The sequence below is a fragment of the Myxine glutinosa genome, chromosome 4 (genome assembly GCF_964187855.1).
Source record: "Myxine glutinosa chromosome 4, kmMyxGlut1.1, whole genome shotgun sequence".
In the NCBI taxonomy this organism is placed as follows: Eukaryota; Metazoa; Chordata; class Myxini; order Myxiniformes; family Myxinidae; genus Myxine; species Myxine glutinosa.
In genome coordinates this window covers 75,759,909-75,786,527 of record NC_136264.1, presented here as the reverse complement: position 1 = coordinate 75,786,527, position 26,619 = coordinate 75,759,909, and the positions used below count along the sequence as shown (strand labels likewise).

At 47.0% G+C, this 26,619-nt stretch overlaps 3 protein-coding genes and 1 pseudogene across 3 annotated transcripts in view; 3 read left to right on the top strand and 1 right to left on the bottom strand.

Moving 5' to 3' along the window:
- The window catches only part of LOC137424818 (histone H2B 7-like), a 14,331-nt gene extending 5,186 nt beyond the window's left edge, over positions 1-9,145 (top strand). The window contains exon 2 of the mRNA XM_078775975.1: positions 8,757-9,145. Coding sequence (XP_078632101.1) covers positions 8,757-8,800 — 44 coding nt within the window. The 3' untranslated portion in view covers positions 8,801-9,145. The remainder of the gene's footprint in view (positions 1-8,756) is intronic.
- LOC137412646 (uncharacterized) overlaps positions 1-26,619 on the top strand; it is a 46,860-nt pseudogene that overhangs the window by 12,441 nt on the left and 7,800 nt on the right.
- LOC137426141 (histone H4-like) lies at positions 11,299-12,164 on the top strand. Its single transcript, XM_068114833.2, has one exon. The coding sequence runs from the start codon at positions 11,299-11,301 to the stop codon at positions 11,608-11,610; it is 312 nt and encodes a 103-aa protein (XP_067970934.2). The 3' UTR covers positions 11,611-12,164.
- Positions 17,487-17,922, bottom strand: LOC137426140 (histone H2B 1/2-like). Its single transcript, XM_068114832.2, has one exon. The coding sequence runs from the start codon at positions 17,920-17,922 to the stop codon at positions 17,542-17,544; it is 381 nt and encodes a 126-aa protein (XP_067970933.1). The 3' UTR covers positions 17,487-17,541.

The window sequence follows — 26,619 nt, the reverse complement described above, 5'->3', positions numbered from 1 at the left end:
TTTAAGAATGCATTAGAGCATCTACGAAGGGATCGAGATTTAAGAATGCATTAGAGCATCTACGAAGGGATAGAGATTTAAGAATGCATTAGAGCATCTACGAAGGGATAGAGATTTAAGAATGCATTAGAGCATCTACGAAGGGATAGAGATTTAAGAATGCATTAGAGCATCTACGAAGGGATCGAGATTTAAGAATGCATTAGAGCATCTACGAAGGGATAGAGATTTAAGAATGCATTAGAGCATCTACGAAGGGATAGAGATTTAAGAATGCATTAGAGCATCTACGAAGGGATCGAGATTTAAGAATGCATTAGAGCATCTACGAAGGGATAGAGATTTAAGAATGCATTAGAGCATCTACGAAGGGATAGAGATTTAAGAATGCATTAGAGCATCTACGAAGGGATAGAGATTTAAGAATGCATTAGAGCATCTACGAAGGGATAGAGATTTAAGAATGCATTAGAGCATCTACGAAGGGATAGAGATTTAAGAATGCTTTAGAGCATCTACGAAGGGATAGAGATTTAAGAATGCATTAGAGCATCTACGAAGGGATAGAGATTTAAGAATGCATTAGAGCATTTACGAAGGGATAGAGATTTAAGAATGCATTAGAGCATCTACGAAGGGATAGAGATTTAAGAATGCATTAGAGCATTTACGAAGGGAAAGAGATTTAAGAATGCATTAGAGCATCTACGAAGGGATAGAGATTTAAGAATGCATTAGAGCATCTACGAAGGGATCGAGATTTAAGAATGCATTAGAGCATCTACGAAGGGATAGAGATTTAAGAATGCATTAGAGCATCTACGAAGGGATAGAGATTTAAGAATGCATTAGAGCATCTACGAAGGGATAGAGATTTAAGAATGCATTAGAGCATCTACGAAGGGATAGAGATTTAAGAATGCATTAGAGCATCTACGAAGGGATAGAGATTTAAGAATGCATTAGAGCATCTACGAAGGGATAGAGATTTAAGAATGCATTAGAGCATTTACGAAGGGAAAGAGATTTAAGAATGCATTAGAGCATCTACGAAGGGATAGAGATTTAAGAATGCATTAGAGCATCTACGAAGGGATAGAGATTTAAGAATGCATTAGAGCATCTACGAAGGGATAGAGATTTAAGAATGCATTAGAGCATCTACGAAGGGATAGAGATTTAAGAATGCATTAGAGCATCTACGAAGGGATAGAGATTTAAGAATGCATTAGAGCATTTACGAAGGGATAGAGATTTAAGAATGCATTAGAGCATCTACGAAGGGATAGAGATTTAAGAATGCATTAGAGCATTTACGAAGGGAAAGAGATTTAAGAATGCATTAGAGCATCTACGAAGGGATAGAGATTTAAGAATGCATTAGAGCATTTACGAAGGGAAAGAGATTTAAGAATGCATTAGAGCATCTACGAAGGGATAGAGATTTAAGAATGCATTAGAGCATCTACGAAGGGATAGAGATTTAAGAATGCATTAGAGCATCTACGAAGGGATAGAGATTTAAGAATGCATTAGAGCATCTACGAAGGGATAGAGATTTAAGAATGCATTAGAGCATCTACGAAGGGATAGAGATTTAAGAATGCATTAGAGCATCTACGAAGGGATAGAGATTTAAGAATGCATTAGAGCATTTACGAAGGGATAGAGATTTAAGAATGCATTAGAGCATCTACGAAGGGATAGAGATTTAAGAATGCATTAGAGCATCTACGAAGGGATAGAGATTTAAGAATGCATTAGAGCATTTACGCAGTTGTCGGGTGGAGCAAGGGAGAGAGCCTGGACCAGGAGCCTCGAAGACGGCCGCTACTCCGATGGCCAAGGTCCGGCCACTTTTCCTTCCCCATCCTGCACCCACCCCTCCACCCCTCTCCTTCCCAGCCGAGTGAGTAACTCACTCACTCTGTGCCCTGCTGTGACGGAAGATCAACCGAGCACCGAACTGTCATGTTCGCAGTGCAAATGTTCACCGTTGTATCCCTACACCGGACCGGGTTGTATCCCTACGCCAGAGCTCGGATGGCGCTGCTGTGAATCGGGCCTTGAGCGGCAGAGTGAATAAACGCGTACGACAATTGATCGTAGTTTGTCGAGATACTTTACATGGCGACGAGGATAAACATCTAGACCATGACATCTTTCGGCCATATCGATGAATTCGACCCTCATGAGGGGGATTTTGACACGTATTCTGAGCGGTTGTCTTTCTACTTCGAGGCGAACGGCATCGCGACCGAAGCCCGGATGAAGGCCGTCTTCCTGTCCGTTTGCGGAGGTGAGACGTTCACACTCGTTAAAAACCTGATTCGGCCTCGGACAATCCAGGAGCTCACGTATGCAGAGCTCAAGGCCGCTTTGAAGGAACATTGCAATCCATCTCCTTCAGTCATCCTGTGTCGGTTTAATTTTTACATGTGCAGACAGCAGCAAGGTCAGTCGATCGCAGACTTCATTGCACACCTCAAAAAACTGTCACATCTGTGTGAGTTTGGGGACACGATCGATGACATGCTTCGTGATTTGCTGGTGGTTGGCATGTCCGATGACCGCACTCGTAGACGCCTGCTTGCTGAGAGAAGACTGACGTTCCAAAATGCCAGAGACACCGCCATTTCCATGAAAAGTGCTGAACGCAACGCTACAAGCATCGGTGCCACTCGCTCGTCTGGTACCAGCCCTGCTGTGAATCGGTTGGATCATGTTCAGCCAAAACGTTGGAACAAGGCTCCTCGTCAGAAGCCAGTGCAGTCTCAAACCCACAACTGTTTTCGGTGCAACGGAAAGCACCCTCCGGAGACGTGTCGGTTCAAAGATGCCACCTGCCATTTCTGTTCGAAAACTGGCCATATTGCTCCAGCTTGCATCACTCGCAAATCGGGAAAAGGAAAAGCTGCTGACAAGATTCATCAGTTTATCGGTTCGGAGGAACCCGAGCTTGACCAGGTGAGCTCTGTTTCCGACAACTCAGAATCGTATGACCTGCTTCATATTGATTCTCACCATAGGCGGGACCCTCTTCTTGCCAATGTTGTCGTCAACAATCGACCATTGCAAATGGAGGTCGACACTGGTGCAGCCGTCTCGCTCATCAGCCATGCTGTTTTCACAAACCTGTGGAGTGATGCTGACCGACCCCATCTGAAACCTACTACCTATGGACTCTCCACCTATACAGGTGAGAAGATTGTTCCCTGCGGTACATGTGACGTCACGGTGGGCTACGATAACCGTGAGTTTCACCTACCCCTGATCGTCATTCCTGGAAAGGGCCCTTCCTTACTCGGCAGGAGCTGGTTGAGCATAATTCGACTGAAGTGGGAAAGCATTCATCAACTCCGGGCAGCCAACGTTTCTCCTACCGCAGCATACACACTCAAAAATGTGCTGGATACATACCCGGATGTCTTCAAGGATGACCTTGGAACCTTGAAAGGACATACGGCTAAACTCAGGGTTGACCGGGATGCCAATCCTATATTTTGCAGGGCTCGCCCAGTCCCTTTCGCCCTGCGTGAGCGGATTGACAAGGAACTGGATCATCTTGAAAATCTGGGGATCATCGAGCAAATCCAGTATGCCGAATGGGCGGCGCCCATCGTTCCAGTCATAAAATCGGACCAGTCCATCCGCATATGTGGAGATTATAAAATGACCGTGAACAGGTGTTCTTCATTGGATAAATATCCAATCCCGAGGATCGAAGACCTCTATGCTCGTCTCACGGGAGGCAAGACTTTTACGAACCCGGACACCGGAATGCATTAGAGCATCTACGAAGGGATAGAGATTTAAGAATGCATTAGAGCATCTACGAAGGGATAGAGATTTAAGAATGCATTAGAGCATCTACGAAGGGATAGAGATTTAAGAATGCATTAGAGCATTTACGAAGGGATAGAGATTTAAGAATGCATTAGAGCACCGTCACCGTCACACCGTCACACCGTCACAATTACGAGGGTGACACCGTCACAATTTCGGTCTTTGAGGCCGGCCGATAGGCACGAGGTTCTCCTGACCACGTGGCCCTTGACTTGGTTTGTCCGCACAATGTGGGCGCTTTCAGGATGAACTTTAGCCGGGGAGCGTTTGGGTGCGTGGCGCCTTTGGGCGCCCCGGTCTGATACTGCCGCCCATGCGCAGAACACCATGTGAGTGCACGTGGGTCCCGGCGGTCCCACTGGCCTAGCGCTACCATGTTTAGACAGCGAGATCCGTCCCCGGGCACCGGCAAGCCAGGCACGGTAGGACACCCGCGGAGCCCCGGCGGACCAGGGGCGCGCGAGCCTACGCGTTAGCGTGCTACGGCGGAATCAACGGCTTCGGCCACGGCCGGGCCGATATTCGGCCCGGTCGCACCGGAAATGAACTGGTTCGACGCCCGCGCTAGAGAGGTCGCGGGCGACTGAGATGTTTTAACAAATAATTAATTAATTTGAGACGTCCGAGTTCTAGTGTTTGGAAATTTGGAAGAGCTTGACCCTAGCCTTTCCCTTGCGAGGGCAAGGAGGAACTTAACACTTGACACTTAAGCTTAGTTTGAAGTACACCCTGCCAGCGCTCCCGGTGGGACGGCAGGGCAACCAGAAGGGACGAGGTTCTCCTGACCACGTGGCCCTCGATCTGGGAAGCGAGAGGCGTTCCATTAGTGGACGCGCCCCTCACGCCCGACTTTTGGGCGGCCCCGGCAGGCCGTTTGTTTTGACGTTCCGTGACAGGCCCCGCACCCACACCTCAGGGCCGACCGGGTGACCGGAATGAATCCCGGTGTCCCGATCCGAACCTTCAGAGCGGGCCGGCTGCACTTTCCGTCCCTGCGGTCCCAAATACCGGAACCACCCGCATTCCACTTTATTCGACAAAATGAGGTGCGGCCTACAGCCTTAGAGAACCAACCCTATATAAGTCAATACCTCCAACGAGAGGGTGGTGGGAGTGGGTGATGGCAGAGGGTGATGGGGTAGGGTGATGGCAGGGTGATGGCAGGGTGATGGGAGGGTGATGGCAGGGTGATGGGGGAGGGTGATACCTCCCAAATACCGGAACCACCCGAATACCACTTTATTTGACAAAATGAGGTGCGGCCTACAGCCTTAGAAAACCAACCCTAAATAAGTCAATACCTCCAACGACACAGGTGCGCATTCGTGCCGCGTGACGTGGTGACGTCATCGCGCTTTCACCTTAAAAGATTTATTTGATATTTTGATATAAACCTTAGAAAACCAACCCTACAGAAGTCAAATGGTCCAATAAAGGGTGATGGGAGGGTGATGGCAGGGTGATGGGAGGGTGGTGGGAGGGTGATGGCAGGGTGGTGGGAGGGTGATGGCAGGGTGATGGGAGGGTGATGGCAGGGTGATGGGAGGGTGATGGCAGGGTGATGGGAGGGTGATGGGAGGGTGATGGCAGAGGGTGATGGCAGAGGGTGATGGGGGAGGGTGATGGGGGAGGGTGATGGCAGGGTGATGGGAGAGGGCGATGGCAGGGTGATGGGGGAGGGTGATGGGGCCTCCCTATAGAAGTCAGTATCTCCAACGACACAGGCGCGCATTCGTGCCGGTGACACCGTCACAATTTCGGTCTTTGAGGCCGGCCGATAGGCACGAGGTTCTCCTGACCATGTGGCCCTTGACTTGGTTTGTCCGCACAATGTGGGCGCTTTCAGGATGAACTTTAGCCGGGGAGCGTTTGGGTGCGTGACGCCTTTGGGCGCCCCGGTCTGATACTGCCGCCCACGCGCAGAACACCATGTGAGTGCACGTGGGTCCCGGCGGTCCCACTGGCCTAGCGCTACCATGTTTAGACAGCGAGATCCGTCCCCGGGCACCGGCAAGCCAGGCACGGTAGGACACCCGCGGAGCCCCGGCGGACCAGGGGCGCGCGAGCCTACGCGTTAGCGTGCTACGGCGGAATCAACGGCTTCGGCCACGGCCGGGCCGATACTCGGCCCGGTCGCACCGGAAATGAACTGGTTCGACGCCCGCGCTAGAGAGGTCGCGGGCGACTGAGATGTTTTAACAAATAATTAATTAATTTGAGACGTCCGAGTTCTAGTGTTTGGAAATTTGGAAGAGCTTGACCCTAGCCTTTCCCTTGCGAGGGCAAGGAGGAACTTAACACTTGACACTTAAGCTTAGTTTGACGTACACCCTGCCAGCGCTCCCGGTGGGACGGCAGGGCAACCAGAAGGGACGAGGTTCTCCTGACCACGTGGCCCTCGATCTGGGAAGCGAGAGGCATTCCATTAGTGGACGCGCCCCTCACGCCCGACTTTTGGGCGGCCCCGGCAGGCCGTTTGTTTTGACGTTCGGTGACAGGCCCCGCACCCCCACCTCAGGGCCGACCGGGCGACCGGAATGAATCCCGGTGTCCCGATCCGAACCTTCAGAGCGGGCCGGCTGCACTTTCCGTCCCTGCGGTCCCAAATACCGGAACCACCCGCATACCACTTTATTCGACAAAATGAGGTGCGGCCTACAGCCTTAGAGAACCAACCCTATATAAGTCAATACCTCCAACGAGAGGGTGGTGGGAGTGGGTGATGGGGGAGGGTGATGGCAGGGTGATGGGAGAGGGCGATGGCAGGGTGATGGGGGAGGGTGATGGGGGAGGGTGATGGGGCCTCCCTATAGAAGTCAGTATCTCCAACGACACAGGCGCGCATTCGTGCCGCGTGACGTGGTGATGTCATCACACTTTCCCCTCAAAAGACCCATTTGATATAAGTTAATATTCTGATATAAGCTTTAGAAAACCAACCCTATATAAGTCAATACCTCCAACGATACAGGTGCGCAAAATACAAAATCACAAAAGATTTATTTGATATAAGTTAATATTTTGAATAACTCGGTCAATATCAGTCCGAATTTCGCCAAACAAAGGTTCCCGTTATCCACAGATACCCCTGTATCCTCCTAGAGGCGAAGTCAGGATGAATTTCGCAAAACATAAAGTCCTTTGGCGACGAAAATTTAACATGGGCCTTTCCTATGTAAATTTACCCTGAAGTAATTTTACCGAAAATCCTGGAAATTTCGCAGGGACAGTTTGTGCCGAGTGTTAAGACGCACTAGCGACTGCGAAATCCGGAATCAGAATTAAAATCCGAGCCTCCGTTCACTCTCGAGGGCCTTCAAGAGCAAATCGCATATATTCCCAATGAAAAAAGTTCCTAAAACCCCGGAGTTCCTAACTCCCGAATCCCATGCCATCCGATGTCAATCCACATATCTATACCTCCCTACGAACGTTGTGCATGTAATGATAAGAATAAGAACCATCAAAAAATATTTTAAAACCACTTTATTGGACAAAATGAGGTGCGGCCTTGCATCTAGTCAAGACCACTTGAAGGCCACGGCGCCAGCCCGATTCCTACGATTTGCCACGATCATATTTTATTTTCACCACTTCAAATCGACCGATTTTCACGAAATAAAATACCCCACTCGATGCACTGATATCATGTTTGCGGCAAAAACGAAAACAGATTCTAATTTGGAAATAAAGTGAAGCCGTGCACGATGAAACAAACGAGACGGACGGGGCAACCAAGCTGCACGTCTCCACTCCCTCTCAAAATCAAATCAACACGTTTGATTTGATAGGAATAAGCTTCTTCCAATTAAATACTGTGTAACAAATAAATATACTCTTTATAAAAATACATTTATATCCATCTATTATATGTATATAACAAAGTTTTTGTTTGATTGTTTGTTTGTTTGTTTGTTTGTCTGCACACGCTAATCTCCTGAACGGTGAAAGATAGGAGGAAACTTCTAAAACAAAAAATGTCGGGACGGGCCCCGGGAAGGTTATAGGCGAGGTGGCGAGGCCGGTCGAGGCCGCTTCGGCCAGGCTGGGCTCATTTCGCAATTAAAAGCTGAGCTGAATTATAGTAGTCAATCTTCTACGGCCGTGAGTTAAAGCTGAATTATAGTAGTAAATTCATTCAAAAATAACTTAAAATGTCGGGACGGGCCCCAGGAAGGTTATAGGCTAGGTGGCGAGGCCGGTCGAGGCCAACTCGGCCGGGCTGGGCCCATTTCGCAAGTAAAAGCTGAGCTGAATTATAGTAGTCAATCTTATACGGCCGCGAGTAAAAGCTGAATTATTGTAGTAAATTCATTCAAAAAGAACAAAAAATGTCAGGACGGGCCCTGGGAAGGTTATAGGCGAGATGGCAAGGCCGGTCGAAGCCGCCTCGGACGGGCTGGGTCCATTTCGCAATTAAAAGCTGAGTTGAATTATAGTAGTCAATCTTCTACGGCCACGAGTAAAAGCTAAATTATAGTAGTAAATTCATTGAAAAAGAACCCGGGCAATGCCGGGTGCTTTCGGCTAGTATATATATATATATATATATATATAATCTTTGTATTCAACAAATAAGCTGTGTATTCAGATTTCGACAAATGAAAAGTTTGGGAAAAGATTCCCGCAGTTGTAACTGTTGTAAAACTATTTTTTAATTAGTGTTGAGCTCCCTGCAAGGTCACCCATGGCACATCCCACTAAAAAGATTAGATTGTGACTTAGCAACTGGGCTGGAGAAATACCGTTCTCTCGGAAATCCATGGAATGACACAACTGTGAGTTAATGCTCTATTAATTCGATGCAATTAATGGGAATGTTCTGAGACAAAAAGGGAAATGTATTATAACTGGATGCTTCACAATAACTGAATTAATTGTATTTTCTGTAACCCAAAACCTCTCCCAAGATGAAACGTTTGGGAAAAAGCCAATTTGCCTCCATCACGCTTGAATCTCTTGCAACTTTTCTTATCTCGTTCCCCCTTCCTCTCTCTCTCTTCCCCTCAGCCCAGCCCCATTCTCCTTTCCTTCACAAGTACAAGAAAGGCTGTACTGCACAAATGCTTCAGGATTTTGCTTAGAAATTATTGTGTGTGTGTGTGTGTGTGTGTGTGTGTGTGTGTGTGTGTGTGTGTGTGTGTGTGTGTGTGTGTGTGTGTGTGTGTGTGTGTGTGTGCATGCGTGCTTTCTTTTCTGGAGTTGGATTCTTACCAAGTGGTTTTTTGAAGTCCTTTGATGTATATCTTTTTGTAACCTTCACAAAGTCCTCCATGTTTCATTAAAAATCAGCAATTATCTTAAACGGTTTGTGGACATTAATCATTGAGTCTTCTGTCTATCAATCAAGGCTAAATTAATTAGTTCCACAACAGTTCCCATTGCAAGGAATGGGTCATGTTGACGAGTTGTAGGGATTATGTTAATTCTCTTGAACGTTGTTCCCTCTGTGATCATTCCCTTGTCCCGTATGGCAATGCACACAGACACTAGTTAGGAATCCCACCATTAAAAGCACCACACGTAGCAAATAATAATAATAAAACCCTAACCGGATCCCAGATGACGCACTTGCGCTGACAAACCCGAATTGGCAAGTACACATTGGACAGGCAGGAGGAAGGCCGCCAATTGGCAAAGTAGGGAAGGACTGGTGATTGGCCAGGGGAGGAGCAATAAGCTTCCCTGGGTTTGGTGGAAGGAAGGGAGCAAGAAGCGACAGACTGATTGGCCACCGACTGATGACGTGAGGAGTGCGCGAAGTGCTCAGCCAATGGTAAAGGACCACGGGGGGGGGGGGGGGGGAAGATTCGAGAGGTCATGAGGTGATGGGCTGATTGGCAGGTAGGGCTGGTGACGTCAGACGACGAGCGACAAAACGACTCGCGAGCCGGCATTTTCTCTCTCTCGTTGGATGCCATCGCGGATGGTCGTGGACCCCTTTCCTCCCTTTTCGCTCTTTTGGCCTTCTTGCTCTCTTCTCATTATTGCTCGTTGTTGGATCCCTGGGTGGCTGGACCTCGTTTGCTCCTGCCCTCACGATTTCTCTACTCCGACCTCTTTCCCTCACGCCTTCCTTTGTCCTCGGCCCTCTCTCCCTTTTAAACCAAGCGTTGGGTGCATCGCAGTTCCGTGCCGAGTCCGCGGGGACATTGCACGGCTGAGGGGGCAGGTGGCACGCCCGCTCGCTCGCTTTGAGTGGGATGGCCGGTGAGGCCTTGCAGCGCGCGAACGAGGCGGATTGAAGCTTACTTCCTGCCAACACCATAGTGCGCACTTGGACTGGACGATCACTGCCAAGGCGCCAATCGAGCTGAGTGCACGATAATGAACACATTTACTTTCCTTCCATTTAAATTCCCATTTGTTTGTGTTTAAGTCTGGTGTGGGGATGTCCCGAATTAGGATATTTATTTACATCGTTGCGTTTATCTTGTCACGTCATTCCGTTGTAATTAAACCCTTTTATTATTTTCCCTGTTATTCTAAATTCGTTTTCGTGAGTTTAATTTCCTGCAGGTTTGAAGACTGTTTGGGGATCGCGTCAGGCAAAGCTCCCGCTTCTTCTTCTTCTCCCTACGTCCGTGCACAGAGACAATAGAGTGAAGTCCGCATTCGATCGTTGCCTTCATTAAAGCTCAATTGGTCATCCGTGGTGTGCTCGGTGTTAATAGAGACGTCCACACGACAATACAGCCGCAATTTCAACCTACCTTAAATTTTACACATAAACAGTCAACACAAATGCAAATACAAGCAAACAAATTACAACGCCCAATTAACATAACAAACGCTAATTAAAAATCTGTCAATCGTTTTTGGACAATTTAATTATTGAGTCCATCAATCACTCCAAGACTAAATTAATACCACAACAACATTTACAATGGATGGTGGTTCAACGAGGTTAAAGTCCGCCAAAAAGGGTAGTTTTACTTTTCTTGAAATCCAAACTCGTGAAAATATCGATCCTACGATTACTTGATACCTTTGAAGCGTATTTATAACTTCAGGGTCGTTTACGTTTGTTGTTTATTTTGACAAAGTTCTGCAGTTGTGTTCAGAATGAAATCGTCGTATATTACTGCCGAACTTAAATCTCATTTGACAAGATTCTGTTTCTTTGAGAGAAAGCGAAAGGACCGCAAGAGCGAGTGCAGTTGCACTTGCACATCGTCAAAGCAGAAGGCCAATGTGCGCATGCGCGGCAAAAGGGGTGAAAAGGCAAAGGGCACAGGCACGGACGTGGTAGAAATCATCAAGGAAGCACCCTTTCTCCGAGAGAAATCACTGAAATGTATGAGGCAAAGTGCAAAGGTTAAAGAACAAATAACATCGAGCTCTCCACAAATGTCAAGCCTCAGTACCACCACCACTACCACCACCACCCATACAGACACGCGAAGGTTTGTCGTTTTGCTCAATTGGGGTTAAAAATCAAACGGTGGTGTCATGTCTGGACGTGGTAAAGGTGGAAAGGGTCTCGGTAAAGGAGGTGCGAAATGTCATCGCAAGGTTCGGCGTGATAACATCCAGGGAATCACAAAGCCTGCCATCCGTCGCCTTGCTCGTCGTGGTGGGGTAAAGCGCATTTCGGGTCTCATTTACGAGGAAACCCGTGGAGTTCTCAAGGTGTTCCTGGAAAATGTTATCCGCGATGCTGTTACCGACACGGAGCACGCCAAGCGAAAGACCGTTACTGCCATGGATGTGGTGTACGCTTTGAAGCGGCAGGGCCGTACGCTCTTCGGTTTCGGTGGTTAAACATTCTGGGGGTGGTGTTCATCAACAGCTACAACAACAAAACGGCTCTATTCAGAGCCACCAACTCGTTCATGAAAGAGCTTCAGGCGTCTTGAACTTTATCATGTATTCTGTGGCACCAGAATGAGACAGCTCCGTTTATTACTTTGCTTTTCACGAAGTGAAACGGGCAGATATTGAAATCTGAAAGATTATTAGAGGCTCAAAAGCCAAGGATCCCGAGCACTTTGTTGCAGTGATGTTTCGTGCAATTAGAGGCCACACTCTGAACTGAAAGTTGTTTCTGGAGAACAGTTACATGGCTCGACGAAAGAGATTGGAATTGAGATTCTCTTGTAAGAAGATTCATTGGAAAGAGATTGAGAAATGGAATAAATAGATTTTCTGAGTTCGTGGTAACTGCCCCCATCAGTTCAGATATACTAGAATATAAGACCCGTCTCCTCGCTGATGGCAATACCAATCTCTGCTGCGATGGCTAATGTATGAGGAAATGAATAAAAAAGGACTACTGGGAGATCCTGCTCTCCGTGCTCCGTGTTAGCATTTGCAGTTTTGACACGCGTGTCCATGTACCCATAAAAAAGGTATTTCTTTTTTTGGATCACAAACACCCAGGAGTTACCCCAATCCACCGTCGTTGGATTTATTGAAATCTGTTAATCCGTCTCAAGTGATAACACAACAAAGACAGACACGGCTCCTTTTATAATATCGATAGGAGCAGGTTGAACAAACGTTGGTCCTCATGTTACATATTTATGTGAATGTATGTGAATTACCATTCAGGTCTTTGCTTATCCGTGTGTAGTATATTAAGTTGTTGTGGTTGTAGTTGTTGTGTAGTTGTTGTGGTTGGAGGGTCAGGAGCCCTTCGGAAAAGTGGCCGGAAACGGAAGTGACCGGAAACGGAAGAGGAAAAGACACGAGGGAAAAAGGACGAGTATTCTTTTTCCTCGCCCCGCTCCGACGAAAGGTGGGATTGATTGAGCCGTGTGGAAAAGCGGCGTTCCCGAGCCTGTCTGGCAAGAGGAGTTACCGGGACGGATACCTGCCCGGTGGACGTCAAACTGTCGTGTGGCCGTGCACCGACCCAGCGTTTGGCGCCGTTCGTGACACCGTCTAAAAAGACGCGTACGGGTCGCCCGTTGGGGCCTAACACGCCTGGCAAGCGGCGTGGGGCTTTTGGCTTGCTTTCCCGTACCCGCTTCGCGTGGCCACGAGGGGCTGTAGCCGGGGTGCCTGGTACGATACCTGCCCGGTGGAAACACGTCCACCCGGGGTTCGTTCAACCGCCCGAGTGCGGTGACGCCGACCATCATCTTGGTCAGGAGGGGCCCAGAGACATTGTGCGGGACCGAGACCAAAAGGGGGTCGTGAGTACTCACCGGGACACACATATATAAGCTGGCCATCTTACTCATAGGGAATTGATTGTGAATTGGGAATTGTTGATGGTTGTGTATGGTTGATTGCTCGGGGAAAATCTCCGTGGTTGTGTCATTGAAATTGTATGGTATCATTACCATTGAAATATATCCTTGAACGTCAGTTGTCTCTTGGGTGAAATTCGTATGGATTACGTGGCGAAAGCGCATATATAATACAGCTTTCTGGCGAAGTTCCTCTCACGGTCCGGGGGTCACCGAGACCAGGTATTCACCGAGGGGACCACGTAACAGAATTGGGGGCTCGTCCAAATTACGATTACGCAATTGGGTCTACGTCCGGGATCTAAAAGTGTATTTGTATAAAATAATAAAATAATATTTTTATTAATTAAAATTTATTAATTAAGTATTAATTGGAAAATTTTTGGGGAAATTGGGGTAAAGTCTTGGGTGAAGGTTAACAGGTGTTAACGATAGGCACCATGGCGTTTGTGGCACAGAACTTTGTGGTAACCCCGAGTGAGGCACAGTTCCGAGCGTTGCTAAAGTCGGACCTCTTGAAATTGGCCAAACATTTTAACTTGGAGGTCCGAACTAATTTGAGGAAGGCAGAGTTGCAGGCCACGGTGATACAATCTATGGTGGGATTAGGAACATGGGACGAGTTAGCCTGGGAGTGGCTACCCGAAGAACCAGAAGATGTTGAGCTCCGGAAACTGGAGTTGCAATTACGGAGCCAGGAACGGATTAAAGAAGAAGAAAGGAAAGCAGAAAAGGAAAGATCAGAAGAGGAAAGGAAAGCAGAAGAGAGGAGAGAAGAGAAACAAGCAGAGGAAAGGAGAGTGGAACGAGAACTCCAGGAAAGGATGAAAACAGAGGAAAGGAAAGCAGAAGCAGAGGAGAGGAGAGCTGCAAGGGAACTCGAAGCAGAGGAGAGAAAAGCGGAAAGGGAATTAAAGGAACGTGACATGGAGCTTCAGCAAGAAATTAAATTCAAGGAGCTGGAGTTAATGAGAGAACGGGGAGAGGCACCACCTTTGCTGACGGGGTCGACACCTAACCAGAAAACCTGGGATGTGGGCAGACATGTGAGGCTGGTTCCACCGTTCAGTGAAAAAGAAGTCGCGAAATTTTTTCCACACTTTGAGAAAGTGGCTCGACAATTAAACTGGCCGGAGGAGGCTTGGACCATACTCGTGCAAAGTGTGCTGGTGGGGAAAGCTCAGGAAATTTATTCGGCGCTACCAATGGACCAATGTGCAGATTATGAGGTACTGAAGAAGCACATCCTCAAGGCCTATGAGTTGGTTCCGGAAGCTTACAGGCAAAAATTCAGGAATGCCAGGAAGAGGGAGAGTGAGACCCATGTGGAGTTTGCCAGAGTGAAAGAAAACATGTTTGATCAGTGGTGTGAGTCAAAAGGAGTCGGGAAAGACTTCGAAACATTGCGGGACTTGATCCTGGTGGAGGAATTCCAGCAGTGTGTCCACGAGGACATCAAAGTGTACCTGCAGGAAAAGAAAGTACCAAAGTTGTGGGACGCAGCCACCATGGCAGATGATTATGCCTTATCCCACCGAATAGGGGTCCACGAACCTAACTCCTCGCCTAGATCTCCGCAGGGGAGGTGGGGAACAGCAGGTGCGGAGAACGACCATACATGGCGGCGGCCTCGAGATGATTATGGGGACAACTATGATACCCCACCTGTTCGAAATCAGAGGGATGCGGGCCCAAGACAAACTTATAGTTCGGGGGGCCCGAGGCAGACCACGAGTTTTTCCTCCGGGCCTACTTGCGCTTTTTGCAAGAAACCTGGACACTTGATGTCCAGTTGTTACCGCATGAAAAGCGAAGACCCAGAGCGGAGTCCGACTACTACGACTCCAAACGCAATGGCCATTGTGAGAAATCGCCATCAAAAGGGTTACCAACCATTTATTTCAGAGGGGTTTGTGTCACGGGATGGAGCCTCGACTAACCGGAAACCGGTTAGGATCTTGAGGGACACAGGGGCACATCAATCTTTAATGCTTGAAGGCATTTTGCCATGGTCCGAGGAGACGGCAACGGGGGATAGTGTTCGTTTACAGGGGATCGGGGGCGGTGTTAGTGCTCCCCTTCATGTCATCCATTTGGAGTCCGATTTGGTGTCAGGACCGGTCACCGTCGGTTTACAAGCCACGCTTCCTGTAGAGGGTGTATCTGTGGTTATCGGGAATGATTTGGCCGGGGGTCAAGTTTATGGTAACCTGAGGGTTGGTAAAGAGCCCAGCAGGGAAAATAACGCCACACCAGCTCGGGATGGCGACAAAAGTGCCAAGTTATTTGTAGGGGGACTGAACTTCAAAACAGAGGAAGAAGTTCTGACCTCTGTCTTCAACAGATATGGGCCGCTGGTGGAAGTGCGGTTGGTAAGAGACTGGGAAACGCAACAGTCAAGAGGGTTCGGCTTTGTCACGTTTGCCAGCACAAAAGACGCCAGAGAGGCAGAGAAGAATTGGAATGGCAAGGATTTGGAGGGTCGGACCATAACAGTAGGGAAGGCATTTCGTAGACGTCGAGAGGTCTACAGGAGAGGACAACTGGGCGGTAGTTTTGGTGGTGGCCGCAATCAATATTATTATGGAGGCTCCCTGAGTTACGGCCGCTCCCGAAGGAAGGATTGGCAAAGTAGTGGCCGAGAAGGAGACCGCTATTCATGGGACTACAGGGACAAGTGGTCCCACCCTAAGTATTAGGGAAGTTCTGAGAAGTTGAAGCACTGAATGCGGCGGAGCCGCCGAGCCAAGATTCCGACACGGATTAACCGTGACGCCGTTCCTAAAGGCGTCCATGTAGTGAACTTTCATGCACGGACTAACCGTGAACTCCACGTTCCTCAAGGCGCCCATGTAGAGAACTTTCCTGCACGGACTAACCGTGAACTCCACGTTCCTAAAGGCATCCATGTAGTGAATACTCGGCTTGGCCTCCCGGAAAAAGTGCTATCGAGTGGCTTAACTTTGGATCTTTGATCAACCCCTTAACCTTCATTCACAAGAAACTGACGGTCAAAGTCAGAGGGTCATGAGATGGAGTTGGATTTGGCAGGGACAATGTCGTTGCTGGTGCTTAGTCCAGAGTGAGTAATCTGGAGGGGTTGTGGTGAAATTTTGGTTGCTTTATTTTTAAGTGATAACTGTGCCTGGGGGGAACTGATAATGTGGGGGGGTTGAGTTATCTGGTTTGTTTCTCCAAATTGGCCGGCAAAGAAAGTTTTCGCTGGGTTCAAACTTTCTTTCTTGAAGGGGGGGAGTGTTACATATTTATGTGAATGTATGTGAATTACCATTCAGGTCTTTGCTTATCCGTGTGTAGTATATTAAGTTGTTGTGGTTGTAGTTGTTGTGTAGTTGTTGTGGTTGGAGGGTCAGGAGCCCTTCGGAAAAGTGGCCGGAAACGGAAGTGACCGGAAACGGAAGAGGAAAAGACACGAGGGAAAAAGGACGAGTATTCTTTTTCCTCGCCCCGCTCCGACGAAAGGTGGGATTGATTGAGCCGTGTGGAAAAGCGGCGTTCCCGAGCCTGTCTGGCGAGAGGAGTTACCGGGACGGATACCTGCCCGGTGGACGTCAAACTGTCGTGTGGCCGTGCACCGACCCAGCGTTTGGCGCCGTTCGTGACACCGTCTAAAAAGACGCGTACGGGTCGCCCGTTGGGGCCTAACACGCCTGGCAAGCGGCGTGGGGCTTTTGGCTTGCTTTCCCGTACCCGCTTCGCGTGGCCACGAGGGGCTGTAGCCGGGGTGCCTGGTACGATACCTGCCCGGTGGAAACACGTCCACCCGGGGTTCGTTCAACCGCCCGAGTGCGGCGACGCCGACCATCATCTTGGTCAGGAGGGGCCCAGAGACATTGTGCGGGACCGAGACCAAAAGGGGGTCGTGAGTACTCACCGGGACACACATATATAAGATGGCCATCTTACTCATAGGGAATTGATTGTGAATTGGGAATTGTTGATGGTTGTGTATGGTTGATTGCTCGGGGAAAATCTCCGTGGTTGTGTCATTGAAATTGTATGGTATCATTACCATTGAAATGTATCCTTGAACGTCAGTTGTCTCTTGGGTGAAATTCGTATGGATTACGTGGCGAAAGCGCATATATAATACAGCTTTCTGGCGAAGTTCCTCTCACGGTCCGGGGGTCACCGAGACCAGGTATTCACCGAGGGGACCACGTAACACTCATCAAATTTGATCCTGACTATCCAACAAACATACCCACCTCACAATAAATTATGTTCCAAGTCGTTATGACAAATACAAACCCTATCCATGAATAGGAAGTTTTAACAGGACTACTCTTTACTTCGGTATAATGCTGATGATTACCTGACCTGCATATTAATATGAACCACATTTCTAATTACATATAACATCACGTGGTTCTTTCACCAAGGATACACGAAGAGCAAAAGTCGCACTCCATTTCAGAAACATTGAGTGGCTCTGAAAAGAGCCGTTTGGGGATGAACTAGAGAAACGAGTCCGAGCTCACTTGGAGCTGGTGTACTTGGTCACGGCCTTTGTACCTTCGGACACGGCGTGCTTGGCCAACTCCCCGGGAAGGAGCAGACGCACTGCCGTCTGGATCTCCCGCGATGTGATGGTGGAGCGCTTGTTGTAATGCGCCAGACGAGATGCTTCGGATGCGATGCGCTCAAAGATATCGTTAACGAAGGAATTCATGATGCTCATCGCTTTGGAAGAAACACCCGTATCGGGGTGAACTTGTTTCAGCACCTTGTAGATGTAAATGGCGTAGCTTTCCTTTCTGCGATGACGCCGTTTACCGGGACCCTTCCGAGTCGCTTTAGAAACGGCTTTCTTCGAACCCTTCTTTGCTGCCTCTTGCTTAGGATGATCCGCAGGCATGACGAGTAGCTAGTTAGACAACCAATATCTGAACCTACGGAGAAAGAGTAAGAATAAGAATATGTGTGTGAGCGATTTTCTCTTATTAAGGGTTCATATGCAAATATGTGGATCACAGAGGGTTTCAGGCGGAGAACACAATCTAATGCTCAGTCATTGGATGGATGAAAAGTGGGCGTGTGTCATTCTTGATCCGAATTCCACCTCAAAATAACCCAATTCCCCAACCAATCGGCATTGACCTGACAAACAGTGAAGGTTCTCTGATTCTGTATTCCCCTCCACAAATCATGTCAGGACGTGGTAAAGGTGGTGGAAAGGTTCGTGCTAATGTTACGTATTACCTCCCCAAACCCTGATTGCGGTGCACCTCAGTCTGGAGTGGGAACACGGCAGACAGATTTGTTATTTTGAGAGTTCCAATAAACCATAATAAAACCACACCAATGCGATTGCAGAACAAACAAGTAATTGTATAAGGAACTCTCACATACACAATAATAACACTATGAAAGAGAGTACAATGAAAATCACTTGCATGAACTGAACAATACATGTGATGGTACCATCATTCCCCAATGCTCTCAAAACAATAAACTCACGATACACCAAACAAGAGTGGAATGTAACATTCCCCAAAGTCCGTGCACGAAACCCAACGCAGTGAATGTCGAAATCGCGCAGAACGGCAAAACAACAGGCAGGTATTAGCGCGGCTGCGGCTGAGGAGTGACGTGGTGAGAGGTCGATCAGGGAATTGAGCCGATAGGAAAACCAACGTCAATCAACACGATGACGTCGAGATGGAAATCCCAACGGCAAAACAAGATGCACCAAGCGGACAGCCTCTTCAAGTACAAAATGGCAGATTGGCCTGGAATGGAGGCGCTTGCTTTGCGTTAATAATCTATATTATAATAGCCGGAGATGATTCTGTCTGTCTGTCTGTCTATCTGGGATCTGGGATCTGTCTGTCTGGGATTCCCACGGGTGACCCCGCTAGTCTATATTATAATAGCCGTAGATGATTCTGTCTGTCTGTCTATCTGTTGGGTGTCTGTCCGGGGTGTGGCTTACTCGGTTTGCAGAGTAGCTCCACCCATTCTGGGAGTGGCTATAAACAAATATCCACCATTTTATTAACTCGCATAGCTTTGAGTCCTGTTTTGTAGGCCCGTGGTGTCTTGCTCTCCCCCAGTTTTATTTCAAATCAAATTCGATAAATCATTTCATTTTTCACAGTCGCTAACATAGTTTTAGACTCGGTTGAAAAAAAACGGGAAGAAAATCCGATTAAAGTTGCCGTTTATAGAACGAAATGAATTCTCAAAGGCCTGTAACTTCAAGGCCATTGAGTCTCTCTCACGCCTTTATCTCCAATCTAACTCACCATATGATTTCATTTTTATCGATGGTTTTACTTTTAGACTCGGTGTCAGCAATAATTGAGAACAATCCACACACGCGGGAAAATGCAGATATATATTTTTAAAAATCGCGTCATGGTGTATCATACACCGCCCAACATGACACCGCCGGCAATGTGTCGATATATATTAAAAATTCGCTTTTGCTTTTCCGTTATCATATATTACTATTTCGTTTGATGATAGTCGTCACAAAAACGTCAACAATGATGCCGACATATATTTCTTCGTTTTTATTTCATTCAACATATTAGCCGGAAGTAAAATATGTTTCAGGAAATTACCGAGAGATATTTCTTCGTTTTTTTTATTAGTTATGTGCGCATACACTTTAAATAGGTTTATTTGAAATCTTTAATTTTCCACAAACATTCCACACACGCGGGAAAATGCAGAGATATATTTTTTTAAATCGCGTCATGGTGTATCATACACCGCCCAACATGACACCGACGGCAATGTGTCGATATCTATTTTAAATTCGATATATCATTTCATTTTTCACAGTCGCTAACATAGTTTTAGACTCGGTTGAAAAAAAACGAGAAGAAAATCCGATGAAAGTTGCCGTTTATAGAACGAAATGAATTCTCAAATGCCTGTAACTTCAAGGCCATTGAGTCTCTCTCACGCCTTTATCTCCAATCTAACTCACCATATGATTTCATTTTTATCGATGGTTTTAGAGTCGGTGTCAGCAATAATTGAGAACATTCCACACACGCGGGAAAATGCAGATATATTTTTTAAAATCGCGTCATGGTGTATCATACACCGCCTAACATGACACCGACGGCAACGTGTCGATACATATTAAAAATTCGATATATCATTTCATTTTTCACAGTCGCTAACATAGTTTTCGACTCGGTTGAAAAAAAACGGGAAGGAAATCCAATGAAAGTTGCCGTTTATAGAACGAAATGAATTCTCAAACGCCTGTAACTTCAACTTCAAGGCCATTGAGTCTCTCTCACGCCTTTCTCTCCAATCTAACTCACCATATGATTTCATTTTTATCGATGGTTTTGGACTCGGTGTCAGCAATAATTGAGAACATTCCACACACGCGGGAAAATGCAGAGATATATTTTTAAAAATCGCGTCATGGTGTATCATACACCGCCCAACATGACACCGACGGCAACGTGTCGATATATATTAAAAATTCGCTTTTGCTTTTCCGTTAAGATATATTACTTTTTCGTTTGATGACAGTCGTCACAAAAACGTCAACAATGATGCCGACATATATTTCTTCGTTTTTATTTAATTCAACATTATTAGCCGGAAGTAAAATATGTTTCAGGAAATTACCGAGAGATATTTCTTCGTTTTTTAAAATTAGTTATGTGCGAATACACTTTAAATAGGTTTATTTGAAATCTTTAATTTTCCACAATATAATTTACTTGCCATTTATCATTTGATGATTACGAGACAAATTCCTCTTGAGGATCGTGACAATTCATGCGCTGCGTGGAAACTTCTATTTCCAAAATGAATGAGACGATCGATGAAGAACGCAGACTTGAACAGGATGCAGCAAGAAAACGAATGAGACGGGCGAACGAGTCCATCGACGAACGTCAATGCAAACTTGCGGGGTCACCCGTGGGAATCCCACGGGCATGGATGTGTGTGACATTTCGACATATTGAGTTAGATGCTGCACATTCATTTTTACAAAATGGTTACTGGCAAGTCATCAGATCCAGAAATGGTGTAAAAACCACCGTTTAGAGGCCATTTTTCCCCGCAAAGCGGGGGTTGGCCTTTTCGGGGACCGTGGTAGTTGTTGTTTTTTTGTCCCCTTTTTGAAGCAATGTTTTACGGCCGGATGCCCTTCCTGACGCCAACCCTTTTTGCCGCCTTCAACGACAAACAGGGAATTACCAGTGAACTGGTACTCAATTAGCCGACCTCGGAAGGATGACAGGCTGAGTCAACCCCCCTGGCATTAATTCGGCGATCGACCGAGATTCGAACCCAGGATCCTAAGCCGGCACCCTAGCCGCTAGCCCAACACCAGAAATGGTGTCATGAACACAATTTATTTACGCACAAGCACAAAAGCAAGACGGGCCGATTTCCGATTCCGACGGGCGAGACGGGCCGATTTCCGATTCCGACGGGCCGATTTGGAGCAAGAAAAAGAACGAGACGGGAGAAAAAGGAGAGAAACGAGACGGGGAAAGCCGATTGGAGAGGCGAGTGAGGCGCGATTGGAGAGGAGTGTGAGGCGCGATTGGAGAGGAGTGTGAGGCACGATTGGAGAGGAGTGTGAGGCGTGATTGGAGAGGAGTGTGAGGCACGATTGGAGAGGAGTGATTGGAGGGGAGTGTGAGGCACGATTGGAGAGGAGTGTGAGGCACGATTGGAGAGGAGTGTGAGGCGCGATTGGAGAGGAGTGTGAGGCGCGATTGGAGAGGAGTGTGAGGCGCGATTGGAGAGGCGTGTGAAGGATTGCAGAGGAGAGGAGTGTGAGGGATTGGAGAGGTGAGGGATTGGAAAGGAGAGGGATGTGAGGGTTTGGAGAGGAGAGGAGTGCTAGGTGGAGAGAGGAGAGTGTCAGGTGGAGACAGGAGAGTGTCAGGTGGAGACAGGAGAGTGTCAGGTGGAGAGGAGTGAGGGGTCACATATTATGTGAAATAACTAAATTCACACCATTTCTGGATCTGATGACTTGCCAGTAACCATTTTGTAAAAATGAATGTGCAGCATATAACTCAATATGTCGAAATGTCACACACATCCATGCCCGTGGGATTCCCACGGGTGACCCCGCTAGTAATAATAATAATTCATTTATTTTGTATAGCGCTTTTCCAGAAGCCCAAAGGCGCTTTGACAGAGTGGAAAACATAATGCATAACAATACATGAAAACAACAATTGCAAAAAGACAAGAATCAATAGGGAAATATTTAAAGCAAAAGGAGGGAGAAGGAGAAGAGATAGTCAGGGGTTAGATGCTGTGGGTTGAATGTTGAATGCAGTGTTGAACAGGTGGGTCTTTAGTGATGTTTTGAATGTGGTGAGTGAGGAGGAGTCTCTGATGGTGTGAGGTAGTGAGTTCCAGAGGGTGGGAGCAGCGATGGAGAAGGCCCTGTCCCCCCAGGATCTGAATTTGGTCCGGATGGAGGGGGTCAGGAGGTTGGTACCAGCAGAGCGGAGGTTGCGGGTGGGAGTGTGTCTGGAGAGGAGGTCAGCCAGGTAGGATGGGGCCAGGTTATGGAGGGCTTTGTATGTCAAGAGGAGGATTTTGTACTGGATTCTATGGGGGATGGGGAGCCAGTGAAGCTTGTAAAGGACGGGGGTGATGTGGAATTTTTTACATTTTTGCTTTTTTTTGCTTGTAAAGGACGGGAACGTTACATTTTTTTTTGCTTTTACATTACATCATGACGTTACATTTTTTCACATTTCATCATCACATTACTTTTTTTTCTTTTACATTACTTCATGACGTTACATTTTTTCACATTTCATCATCACATTACTTTTTTTTCTTTTACATTACATCATGACATTACATTTTTTTTACGACGCTTACTTTTGCTTGAATCAAACGTTGGTGTCATGTCGGGGCGTGGTAAAGGTGGAAAGGGTCTCGGAAAAGGAGGTGCCAAACGTCATCGCAACGTACTGCGTGATAACATCCAGGGAATCACAAAGCCTGCTTTTCATCGCCTTGCTCGTCGTGGTGGGGTAAAGCGCATCTCGGGTCTCATCTACGAGGAAACCCGTGGAGTTCTCAAGGTGTTCCTGGAAAATGTGATCCGCGATGCTGTTACCGACACGGAGCACGCCAAGCGAAAGACCGTCACTGCCATGGATGTGGTGTACGCTTTGAAGCGCCAGGGCCGCACACTCTACGGTTTCGGTGCTTAAACATTTTGGTGGTGGTGTTCATCAACAGCGACAACAAAACGGCTGTTTTCAGAACCACCAACTCGTTCATGAAGGAGCTTCAGTCGCCTTGAACTTTGCTTTATGTATTCTTTAATAGAGGAGGTTGATCTTGTGCTTTATTCATCCAATAAATGAAGAGCCACAATGGTCCAGGCAAAATAAGGTTTCACTTGGAACAAATTGCAACAGAAATTATTTCACCACAATGCATTTCTTCAAGGTCCCCAGAACAACATACAAAAGGTCCCAAGCAATCCCAACATGGAAAATATGTCTAATTTGCATAATCCAATATGGCCGCCAATCTGCAATATTTCTCTCATATTATATGAGGAACTAGCAGAAGTTATATATATATATAAGGCATTGCCGAGTACAAACTATATATATAAGGAACTAGCAGAAGTACCCGGCATTGCCGGGTGGGGGAGCGGAGGGGGTGGGGAGGGGAACGGGGGGGGGGGGGGAGCGAGCCCCTTGGCAAAGCGAGCGATTTTTTTTTCATAGCGTCATAGCGTCATAGCGTTCACAGCGTCATATCGTTCATAGCGTCATAGCGTTTCATGGCGTCATAGCGATTTTTTTTTTCATAGCGTCATAGCGGTCACAGCGTCATAGCGTTCATAGCGTCTTAGCGTTTCATAGCGTCATAGCGGTTTTTTTTTTATCATAGCGTCATAGCGTCAGCGTTCGTAGCGTCATATCGTTCATAGCGTCATAGCGTCATAGCGTTCATAGCGTCATAACGTCATCACGTGATCGCTCTGAGCGAATCAGCGCCCACCTGCGCTGATTCCGTTGATTCCGTGCGCTGAAATGCGCTGAGGTAAATATGAATAAAAAATATGGATCGTCAAATATTTTGAGTTTGGCCATGTTCGTCCCACGCTCAAGGGCCATGTCTATGTCAAATATCAAGCACGTAAGCCTCTCCGTTTAGGAGTCTATCGGTAACATTACACACACACACACACACACACACACACACACACACACACACACACACACACACACACACACACACACACAAACTGTGTTTTATATATATAGATGATGCTCTGTCTATTGGTGACAGATACACGAGTTTCATTACAAAATCACCATACTATGCTTATATAAAGATGTTCAGCTCGTGAAAATTGCTGTATTGATTGCTGTAGGTACACAAAATGCTGGAACATCCAACTCAAACGATTAAACATTTTTGTCATCCTCCTCTGTGAAATCTGGCAGTTTTGCATTGGTACAACTTGTACCATGACATTCCCCGCACACAGCACTGCATGTGAGACCATATTTTCTACAAGTACATCTTCGTGTATTGCAGTCCTTTTTACAGTTACAGCAGATGATGTCCAGGAGTGCTGATGGTGCTGCGGCCTGATCTGTCAGTATTGGTAGGCAATGTCCAGCTGCTACGTGCCATCCCCACTCTAGTGGATTTAGATCGATCCCTTTCCACTGCTGTATTTGGTGATACACACGAAGGCTGTGGTATCTTGCAGCTGCAGAGGTGGGTGGCAGGGTCTGTGGCTCTACATGTGAAACATTCTTGGTGACCTTCTCACAAAACTGCTTGCACCGTATGGTGTCCAATCCTTCCTCCTCAGATCCTCCATACAACGAAACGAGTGCATGTTCTCCTGCCTTGGCGATAACCTTCTCCTCCATTTGATGTGTTTGACTGAAAACTTTCGCTTGTTGATAGAAGAAGGCATCGTTCATGATTTTTTCAGTGCTGGACCCTTTCCCAAACCAAACAGGCGATAAGTTGTATCGCAACCAAGAATAGCATGTACGAACAGCATACAGTCACATACATCACTGCCAAGCAAATTCGTTGATTGCTTCATGTTCCAAATACTGTTCTTTCTTGAAGTTTGCTTTGGTTCTGGTATCAGGAACAAGTCATGTGCATCCATTTCAGCATGGTGAATAAGAAGGATGAGTAAGTCCGTGTCGACCACCAGGACAGAGTCTGTTGTTCGTGCAGAGGCGACAGCTGTTTGAACAATTAACAAATCAGCATCTTGCTTCGCATGAAATGTGTTGCACCCAGCTGTCTCCAGTTTGTCACTCAGATAATAAATGAAGCGCTGTTTGTTCCTCGCATTGTTCAAGAAATCCTCTTTTCTGGATTGAATCACCATTTCACCCGCGAAGTGAACTCTCACACCAGTACAGGCTCCTGTTCTTCTCATGTGTGTGGCATCTTTCGTTGATGGGTCATCATTGTAGCCATCAAAGACAACAGTAGCATCAGCATATTTCTGTACAACATAGTTGGTGTATAGACCACACACATAATCAAAGGTAGAACCTCTTTGCCAGGGTAGTCTGTGAAGTAGAGCACCACCATCAAGGATGTACTGGACATTTTCAGTCGGTTCTCGTTGTTTCTCTGTGATGACTTTCCAGATAGAATCAGCAAGAGATGCCTTATTGGCCTGCAGTGGAAGGGAGGAATTTTTGAACAATGCAGGAGGGTGACTACAGAGTTCATACTTGAACAGTGATGGAACATCTTCACAATGTTCAGCGACAGTTATCAACCTCTGGAATATCAGCTGTGGATCCACCTTCACAGATTCGCCTTTGATTTTGACAGTTGATCTTGTACCGAGTGTCGTTGCTTGATCACCTTTTCGGAAGACAAACTCATCGACAGATTTCCCAACCATTGACGCAAGAATCCGTTCACCAACCTCTCTTGATCTTTCAACATTGACTCCTTCCTGAGCTGTCATGCCATTTGCAATGTTGAGCAGTGTACTGTTATTAACAAATGGGTTTCTCTTTTCAAGATAACTGATAAGATCAAGGGTGTCGCTGACATCTCCAACTTGTCATGCTGATGATATGTCCTTGTGTTGGTCACTGGTTTCATATGACACACCACTGAGCTTTTGCATGGCATCATTGATGTTTGCACACGATGGCATAGATAGGACACACAGCAAGTGCTGGGTTTCTGTCATCCCCTTTCCTCTTGTAAGTCTCCCACTTGTCTTAACACTTCTCATGAGCACTTGTTCAATCATGAGATCGGTCGACAATCCTGACCAATATCTGTCGCTGCGTCTCACCGCATGGTATCCCTGCTCAGATTTCTGGTTGACTTCTGGGTGTGTCTCTGGCAGATTTAATATCATTTGAAGATAGATGTAATGTAATGTAAACTCCAATACATTCAGAACTCCGCTGCCCGTCTACTCACCCATTCCCGGACCCGTGACCACATCACCCCCGTCCTTTACAAGCTTCACTGGCTCCCCATCCCCCAGAGAATCCAGTACAAAATCCTCCTCTTGACATACAAAGCCCTCCATAACCTGGCCCCATCCTACCTGGCTGAC

What these genes read in the sequence shown, in the direction of transcription:
- LOC137426141 (XM_068114833.2), top strand. Translation starts at nt 11,299, where the DNA reads ATGTCTGGACGTGGTAAAGGTGGAAAGGGTCTCGGTAAAGGAGGTGCG.
- LOC137426140 (XM_068114832.2), bottom strand. Translation starts at nt 17,922, where the DNA reads ATGCCTGCGGATCATCCTAAGCAAGAGGCAGCAAAGAAGGGTTCGAAG.